At 40.9% G+C, this 9373-nt stretch overlaps 1 protein-coding gene and 1 long non-coding RNA gene across 3 annotated transcripts in view; both read left to right on the forward strand.

Annotated features, from left to right (window-relative positions):
- Window positions 1-2999, forward strand: part of mms22l (MMS22-like, DNA repair protein) — an 83581-nt gene extending 80582 nt beyond the window's left edge. For both annotated transcript variants that reach the window (XM_060905875.1, XM_060905874.1), the window contains exons 24-25: window positions 677-844; window positions 1701-2999. In XM_060905875.1, the coding sequence (XP_060761858.1) occupies window positions 677-844; window positions 1701-1776 (244 nt within the window). In that variant the 3' untranslated portion in view covers window positions 1777-2999. The remainder of the gene's footprint in view (window positions 1-676; window positions 845-1700) is intronic.
- A 3716-nt stretch (window positions 3000-6715) lies between these two features.
- LOC132871178 (uncharacterized) lies at window positions 6716-7102 on the forward strand. Its single transcript, XR_009651272.1, has 2 exons — window positions 6716-6793; window positions 6927-7102. It is a non-coding gene; the product is annotated as an uncharacterized LOC132871178 (long non-coding RNA).
- Window positions 7103-9373: the final 2271 nt, after the last annotated feature.

The raw sequence follows: 9373 nt of genomic DNA on the forward strand, positions 1-9373 counted from the left end.
TGATATTGTAATCATCTTAAAGTCTTATTTTATCAACATTTTCTTATTTCATTACCTTGGCTCATTATTTGGTTTAAGTCAAACACTGCATACTACACTGCGTACAGTACAATTCGTTTAATATGTGCAAAACAAAAAATACGAAATACAGGTGTGAAAAATAGAAAACATTAGTTTGAAACATACCAAAATACAAATGTAAAACATAGCAAAATACAAAATTTAGTGACCGTTGGTATCACTGGTGCTTGGCTGTGGGTCGTCTACGTCATCATCAGCTGTTGCAGTGCTCGGGCTGGCGGGAGGATTTGCTCATTTCATAAACCAGGAGCTGGGGCGGAAACTGTATGACGGCGTGCGCAAGGGAGCGCAAGAGAGACTGCGCATGTGCCTGGAGCTGGGGCGGAAACTGTTATACGCGGCGAGAGGCGCTGCCGGGAGCTGGGGCAGAAACTGTCATACGCTCAGCTAGGTCAGCTGGGAAACACTTGCCAGTCATAACCAGATGGTCGTAAAGTCGATCGGTCGTAAGTCGCATAGGTCGTAAGTCGACAACTACCTGTATTGTGAATCGAATCATGAATTGGTTGAATTGTTACATGCCTAGTTACCCATTCAAGGTAGAATGTAGTGTGGGACTTTAAATTTCTCATCTCTGTATCATGTGTGTTCCCAGAACATTTGTGGAGGAGATTGAGGGTGTGTATGAACTGCAGATGTACAGCACCTTGGAGACTGTGGCGGTTCTCAATCCCTTGGCTGTGACTGCTCTGATTCCACTTCTCTCGCAGAGTTTACGAAACACAGAACAAAAGAGAGGAATTGGAAAAAACACCTCTCTCAGGTAATGGTCATACGAAACACACTGATAAACTATTATCAGATACAGATGAATGGATTGACAAATCATTTGTAGGAGCATTTACACATGAACTGTAGTATTCATGAAAATAAGACTAGTTTGGAAAAAGCATTCCTATTCTACAAGATCTTGCATGTATAAATTTACATATAAGGAGACTCACTAATGTGAGCCTTCATTAATCAGCTTTGAATATTGTAATTATTGCGTTACTACAATTTTTATGTATGGATCCCACAAATTTTAATGACACTTCGGTTGTTTCATATTAATGATTTGAAAGAAAGAAATCCATGATTTAATACAGATAAGATTAGCTGTTTATTAGGACAAAAGAAGTGGTACCCTATAAACAGAGGAAGAGTTGTGTGTGTATTTACGTATGTGGTAGTCAGCACTCTGCAGTGGCCGAGCTGCATTACTGAAAGATTTAGTGCATGCTTGGGAAGCGCTCAGTTGTTATTTTCCCATTTCAGCTTTCTGTGAGCTTTGTCTTTTATTGAGCTTTGTGGGCGTGGCTCAATGTAAATCAGCTGTGTCATGAATGTTCTTGGTAAATTACAGTGATCTACATGAGTACAAAGAAAGGCAGCATTACTGAAAAATTTCAGTCTGGCAGACATTCTTCATTTGGTTTGACCTATGAAAACATTTACGCACAACTTTTACTGAAAGACTGATTAAATGAGGAACAAGGGTCGTCAACATGCCTAGTCAGAAGAACCCAGTGTTGGACTTGTATCAGCAAGGATTGGAATGAGTTGTGTTTCAGAAATATGACTTATTTTATTTATTTTTTAATCATACCTGACAAAAGTTTGCTTGGTCTCTGTTCCAGAAATGCCTACAGAACTCTTCTGGCTCTGTTGGGAGATGCTGGTCAGGCTGAAATGATCCTGCTGGAAGAGGATTAACCTGTTACCTTTTGTCCTTTGCTCGAATTGTAAATATTGTACATCAAGTTTACATTGTACATCTCATGTTTTGTAATCTGTGTCTTTTTCAAAAATATGGCTGTAATAATTATTAGAAGCATTTTTGGGGCAGATCTACCCCCAAAAATGGATCTGTAATTATTACAGCTGAAGAATTGCAAGGATAACATCTTTCTAGAGGCTTAATAGAGACCATGAAAATTTGCATTCCTGCCCCCACACTTTTATACTCGCATAAGTATTCACCCCCTTGAACATTTAAATAATATTGGCTGGCGTTGAGTGGTACATCAGATATATTCCATTCAGCTAGCATGATGTTGAATGAGTTGAAGATGAGTTCAAGATCATGCTAGCTAAATGGAGTATATCTGATATACCACGGGGAAAAAAAGCCAGCGATCGTTGTTGTTGTTGTACGTACACACTCTCTCTTTTCCATTTTTTATGTCCGTTGGTATGTTTTTCTCTTGTAAATATGCATGAAGAATATCTAATGAAGTTTTGGTAGCTTTTCAAAGATTTTTGTCAAGTCACTATATATCCAGAACATATAGGAGAATCGAAATGCTGTTTCTCACTCACCTTACTTGTAAAATCAGATAAAAATATTTATATTAACAATTTATTTTCGGGTCTTCAATGCGTCTTTTTCTTTCCTGGCAAACAAAAAACTGCTTCTGTACACGCGCAGCAGAAAACTCTCTCATTGGAGCTGATGCTGTATGTGTAACGTGTTGTTTTGACAACCATACAGTATCACAAACCATATTCAGCGCTAATCCTCCGTTGGGTAGAATGATGTAATACACGTGGGATAAGCAGTATGCTAACAATATTGCATGCTGTGAAACCCGCTAGAAGAGAATAGAATACGTTTTTATTTCATCAAAAAAGTGTCCTGTGTGTAATAATTCAATGTATTTTCTTTTTACAACCTTAATTATGTCTCATGATTCTACACAAAAATATCCCATAATATTGAAGTGTGTATTTAGACAAATTTAAAATAAATAAATAAACAGTGATTGGAAATTCACCCCTGTTGCTTTGAAACTCCTAATCCATTTCAGTTACAGGTTGTAATACTACAAAATGTGGAAAACTTCAGAGAGGGTGAAGAATTACACAAGCCACCGTATGTCTGACTTATTTGTATTTTAGAATCCTGCATGTTATTAAATATAGTATTTTTACTTAAATCAGCTTTATTTATTGATTATATTCCTAGACTACATCCCTTCCTTTGCTCTTTTATAGCCAAACTTTGATACTGGCATCCAGATTTTTTTTGCAATTTTATTCTTTTATAGCACTTTGTCTTGTAGCTAAAGTGTGGTATGTGTTGAAATCCTCACAGCTGTGTCACTTACCCTGTACCATAATCAGCTAAGCAAAGGCTATGAAGTACAATATTGCTAAATCATGTAATAGAGAATCATTTACATAAAACATTACACTGTACAGTAGTTTATCAAACCTCATTTTCAAAGAGTGCAACATAGAGTGTGGGGGGAAAATGGCAGAATATTGTTTAAAGTGCACTTAAGAGGCTCACATTAGTAGTTTATAAGAATGATGTAAAAAAAAAAGGCTTTAAATATCTTGTATCAGATTAAAGAAATCATCTGATCCTGATAAATGATTAGTCTTGCAGATTAAATGTAGGTTTGCTCAATTCATAACAGTGGTGTCATTCTCTGATGCAGTTGGATGATGAGTCATGTTTCATCTTGTCTCTTCATAAGCATCTGTACATTAACACTGAAGCTTTTATTGATTCTGAGGATTGGAGACTACATTCACTGGCTGTTATATCAGTCATACCCACCAAATGAGTCAGTTTGTCAGTGGACAAGGTTTGACTGTAACCCTTCTGTTACTATGTACAATTTATATAGAATACAATGGAACAAGACCACACTAAGACCTCCGTTACTTGAGAGGTGGACCATTCTCAAAGTTTCAAACCCTTTAAAAGCAGCAGCTCATGACCATAGATGAATAACAACGCATCCTCAAACAAAATTAAATCAGGAGACTATCACACTGATTATGCTATAGGCTACTATCTAGCCAATATGTAGAATAACCTGGTAAACATGTAGCTGAGAGTTGTCATTCAGCACACAGACAGCAGATCATTTTGAAATGTTCATAGACTATATGGGCAGCATGGTTCCTGCCTGAGTTGGTCCTCAATTAACATTTGTTGTAGTTCCCATTTTTTACCACTAGGTGTAATAACCTAATGGGCAAATGGCAGCTTCTATCTGTCAAATAACAATTTTATTAAATATTTGGACACTCAGAGTTAAATGGTATTTCAACAAAATTTAAAATGTATGAAATTGTTAATGAGATGAACATTTGTTGAAAGGTGGGGCTCTGCTCAACATGCCCTGATGGAAGAAGCGTCACTGCTGTGTACACTAACATTCATTCATTCATTTATAAGCCATGCCTAGTTCCTGCTCTTCGATACACAATTTGTGGTCAACACACACACACCACCACCATATCAGTGTTACTGTGCCTATGATGGTCTGTTTCCACTGATGGACAGGGCTAAGGAGCAAATTTGTATAATGTTTACATACATTTGGCCAATCTATCCAGAGCACCTTTCAGATGTGGTTTGTAGTCCCCATAAAAACATCTTTGTGATGGTACAATTAGGTCAGGAATTAGGAGTACCTTTTTTATTAGTGCTTATTTGAAAAAAAAAAAAAAGAAATGGAAAATATGGTGAACATGAAATAATACATATAAATTAAGCCCATATCAAGCTACTCATTATCGATGCTAAACTGAGGTAGCTTTACCTTACTCGCCTATCAAATGCCACCAAGCTGAGCTGTGAGTCAAGTGATGTTTCATGAAGACTGATAGCAAATAAGTACCACAAATTACCGGGTTGTCTCTGCCAGAAGGTTACAGCTTGGCAGTTGGCAAATATTTGAAGATGAGCTCAATGTTATCCAACGTCTGTCTCAAACATTAAGATTTGAACTCCGGTCCGAATTTAATGCACAAAGAGAAATGTTCTGAATGAAGGTGTGAACCAAGAATGTTCTAAATGTGACTCTAACCTTGTTAGACATACAGTTAGGTCCATATATATTTGGACACTGACAAATTTTGGTTTTTTACCTGTTTACTGAAACATATTCAAGTTATAGTTATATAATGGACATGGACATAAAGTCCAGACTTTCAGCTTTCATTTGAGGGTATCCACATTAAAATTGGATGAAGGGTTTAGGAGTTTCAGCTCCTTAACATGTGCCACCCTGTTTTTAAAGGGACCAAAAGTAATTGGACAATTGACTCAAAGGCTATTTCATGGGCAGGTGTGGGAAATTCCTTCATTATGTCATTCTCAATTAAGCAGATAAAAGACCTGGAGTTGATTTGAGGTGTGGTGCTTGCATTTGGAAGATTTTGCTGTAAAGAAAACATGCGGGGCGGCACGGTGGTGTAGTGGTTAGCACTGTCGCCTCACAGCAAGAAGGTCCTGGGTTCGAGCCCCGTGGCCGGTGAGGGCCTTTCTGTGTGGAGTTTGCATGTTCTCCCCGTGTCCGCGTGGGTTTCCTCCGGGTGCTCCAGTTTCCCCCACAGTCCAAAGACATGCAGGTTAGGTTAACTGGTGACTCTAAATTGACCGTAGGTGTGAATGTGAGTGTGAATGGTTGTCTGTGTCTATGTGTCGGCCCTGTGATGACCTGGCAACTTGTCCAGGGTGTACCCCGCCTTTTGCCCGTAGTCAGCTGGGATAGGCTCCAGCTTGCCTGCGACCCTGTAGAAGGATAAAGCGGCTAGAGATAATGAGATGAGAAAACATGCGGTCAAAGGAGCTCTCCATGCAGGTGAAACAAGCCATCCTTAAGCTGCAAAAACAGGAAAAAAAAAAACATCTGAGAAATTGCTACAATATTAGGAGTGACAAAATCTACAGTTTGGTACATCCTGAGAAAGAAAGAAAGCACTGGTGAACTCATCAATGCAAAAAGACCTGGGGCCTCATTTATAAACGATGCATACGCACAAAAGAATGCGTACGCCACATTCTACGCAAGCTTCGGTATTTATAAAAAGTGAACTTGACGGTAAAATGTGCGCACCTCCACGCAAGCTCTGACCCATGCGTACGCACACAAAAAAGGGAAACGCGGAAAATGCGACCTCAGGAGGAAACGAGGAGAACGACCCGAAATTGGTTCAATAATCGAAGTTTAACACAAACATAACATCGCGCATCAAAGACGTGACTGACTTAACATTTATAATCCTTAATTTTGTGCACTTGTCTGAGTGCGGGTGATTAATGCGTAAATCCTGAAAGTATTTGCAACCATTCTTAGACCATTTCTAAATATTCAACCCTTTACTCATTCAGTTATGTTGTAGGTGACAGTGGGTATCCGCTGAAACGGTGGCTGTTCACGTCATTTATGAACCCCCAAACGCCTGAGGAGACCACTTACAACCAGAGGTAGAAAAACCCGGGTGCAGAAAGTAAAAACCCTGCCACATTTTTGCTCGAGCCAATTCAATGAACCAGCTGATCCTAATTACCACATCCCCTAAGCCAGGTTGATGAGCTAATTGGTGAAATCACCTGTGTTGAGAGAACAGGCAGAAGGAAAACCTAAGCAGGACTTTTACTTTGTCAATCCAGTTTTTCCACCTCTGCTTACAACCTGTGCCACAGCCAGGCGCGCGCTGTTGTGGAGCGCACTATCGGGCTCCTGAAGGGCAGATGGCGTTGTCTGGATGCCACGGGGGGAGCGCTATGTTACAGACCCAAAAAGGTCTGTAGGATTGTTAGGGCCTGTGCTGTGCTGCACAATGTGGCACAGCTACAAAACGTGCCTTTGCAAGCTGAAGAGGTCAACCTTGATCTTGACCCCGATCCCTATCCCCAGGCATTCCACCCAAACGCAGGAGCCGTGCGCCAGCGCGAGGAGGTGATGCGCCGCTTGTAAATAATTAGGTATGGAAACAAATGATTACTTTTTAAGAAATTCTTTAATGCTGGCATTTAATGCAGACAACTCATTTTTTATTTCTTTTAACTCCCGGGCGACCTCGCGGACGGCATCCACATGCTCCCGCTGCACCTGCAGCGCTGCATCTGTTAGGACACGGGCGCTGGTGGCTGGTTTCGGCATGGATGCACATGCATCGGAGGCCGTGGACGTCCTTGGGACCTCCGCTGCCGCAGCCAACACACTGCTGGCCTCACTGGCACACCCAGCAAATGCGAGGGAATTTTTTTTGTTAAAAAAATACTTTTTCTGGATGAAGACTCATTTCAATTAATTTCACACCCATTTCAAACAAGGGGGCACACGTGCAATGTGAGGTGGTTCCTTGATACACAATCAAAAAAAAAATTACATATACCCGAGTCCTCGGCTGGTTCATGTGGCCCAGCATCGGTGTCACCCTCCTCCTCACGCACAAGTCCACTCAGGAGGGTTTCCCCTATAATGCCAGCCAGTTTTTGATCCAGTGGGGTGAGCGCCGGCTCCCCCCCCGCCCGTTGCACGGACGCTTTGGCGGTGTGCCGCGATCCTCTTCTTGGCGTCCACCTTTATGTCAGACCATTTTTTTTAACCTCTGCCATAGTACGGCCTTGTGAAGCTACAGAATTGACCGCATCTGCCACATGCTGCCATTCACACGTTTTTTTTTTTTGCATTTGTAACTCCCGTACTATGGTCTCCAAACAAAACAGCTTGACACTGCTCCACTTCACTTCAACTTCACAGTCGGTGAAGTTGCGCTTCTTTGTCTTTCCTTCTGTTTTGGGCATGTTGTCCACAGATATCAATATTCATTAAGGGCGTTTCGCTGAATATTTATAGGCAATTGTGGGTGTGTCTTGAGGTACGCACAGGTGCTGCAAACTTAGAGTGGATTGTGATTTATAAAGGGAAATTGGCGTGGAACGTGCTTGCGCACGGTTTTATAAATCAGAATATTTCTGTGCGCACGCACATTCTGAGTTTCGTGCGCACGCCATCTTCTGGCGTAAATCCTGCGCAAAGTTTTATAAATGAGGCCCCTGGATGCCCACAGAAGACAACAGTGGTGGATGATCGCAGAATAATTTCCATGGTGAAGAGAAACCCCTTCACAACAGCCAACCAAGTGAACAACACTCTCCAGGAGGTAGGCATATCAATATCCAAATCTACCATAAAGAGAAGACTGCATGAAAGTAAATACAGAGGGTTCACTGCATGGTGCAAGCCACTCATAAGCCTCAAGAATAAAAAGGCTAGATTGGACTTTGCTAAAAAAGCCAGCACAGTTCTGGAAGAACATTCTTTGGACAGATGAAACCAAGATCAACCTCTACCAGAATCATGGAAAGAAAAAAGTATGGCGAAGGTGTGGTACAGCTCATGATCCAAAGCATACCACATCATCTGTAAAACACGGCGGAGGCAGTGTGATGGCTTGGGCATTCATGGCTGCTAGTGGCACTGGGTCACTAGTGTTTATTGATGTGACACAGGACAGAAGCAGCCGGATGAATTCTGAGGTATTCAGAGACATACTGTGTGCTCAAATCCAGCCAAATGCAGCCAAACTGATTGGTCAGCGTTTCATAATACAGATGGACAATGACCCAAAACATAAAGCCAAAGCAACCCAGGAGTTTATTAAAGCAAAGAAGTGGAATATTCTTGAATGGCCATGTCAGTCACCTGATCTCAACCCAATTGAGCATGCATTTCCCTTGTTAAAGACTAAACTTCAGACAGAAAGGCCCACAAACAAACAACAACTGAAAACCGGTGCTAAAGGGCAGAGCATTAAAAAGGAGGAAACACTGCGTCTGGTGATGTCCATGAGTTCAAGACTTCAGGCAGTCATTGCCAACAAAGGGTTTTCAACCAAGTATTAGAAATGAGCATTTTATTTACAATTATTTAATTTGTCCAATTACTTTGAGCCCCTGAAATGAAGGGATTGTGTATAAAAAATGCTTTAGTTCCTCAGATTTTTATGCAATCATTTTGTTCAACCCACTGAATTAAAGCTGAAAGTCTGAACTTCAACTGCATCTGAATTGTTTTGTTCAAAATTCATTGTGGTAACGTACAGAACCAAAATTAGAAAAATGTTGTCTCTGTCCAAATATTTATGGACCTAACTGTACATTTGTATGTTGCAAAGACAACTTCAGAAGCTTATATTGCACTCTTTGTGATTAAAAAAATAAACAATTAGGAGTTTAGTTGCTCTCACACGTGCAGTGTGTTTTTTTTTTTTTTTTGTCCCCTTCATTTCTGACCACTAGCACACCTACAACTTTTTTTTTTGGTGGGGCCCTCAGGATCAAGGTCCTGATTTCTCTCTCGTTAAAATTTCAAGCCTTTGATTGTGTTGCGACTCGTCTTTTTATTGTCGAGTCACCGTGCCATCTAGAGTCTGCATGATTCACTCATAATGCAAACCTCTTCAGCGCAACAGCACAATACCAGACTCGGCTCTCTCAACCGCACCCTTAACACCAGTGGATGGATGCGCGCTCATGTGTACACACGCGCGCGCGCGC

This window comes from Neoarius graeffei, chromosome 23 (genome assembly GCF_027579695.1).
Source record: "Neoarius graeffei isolate fNeoGra1 chromosome 23, fNeoGra1.pri, whole genome shotgun sequence".
Classification (NCBI taxonomy): domain Eukaryota; kingdom Metazoa; phylum Chordata; class Actinopteri; order Siluriformes; family Ariidae; genus Neoarius; species Neoarius graeffei.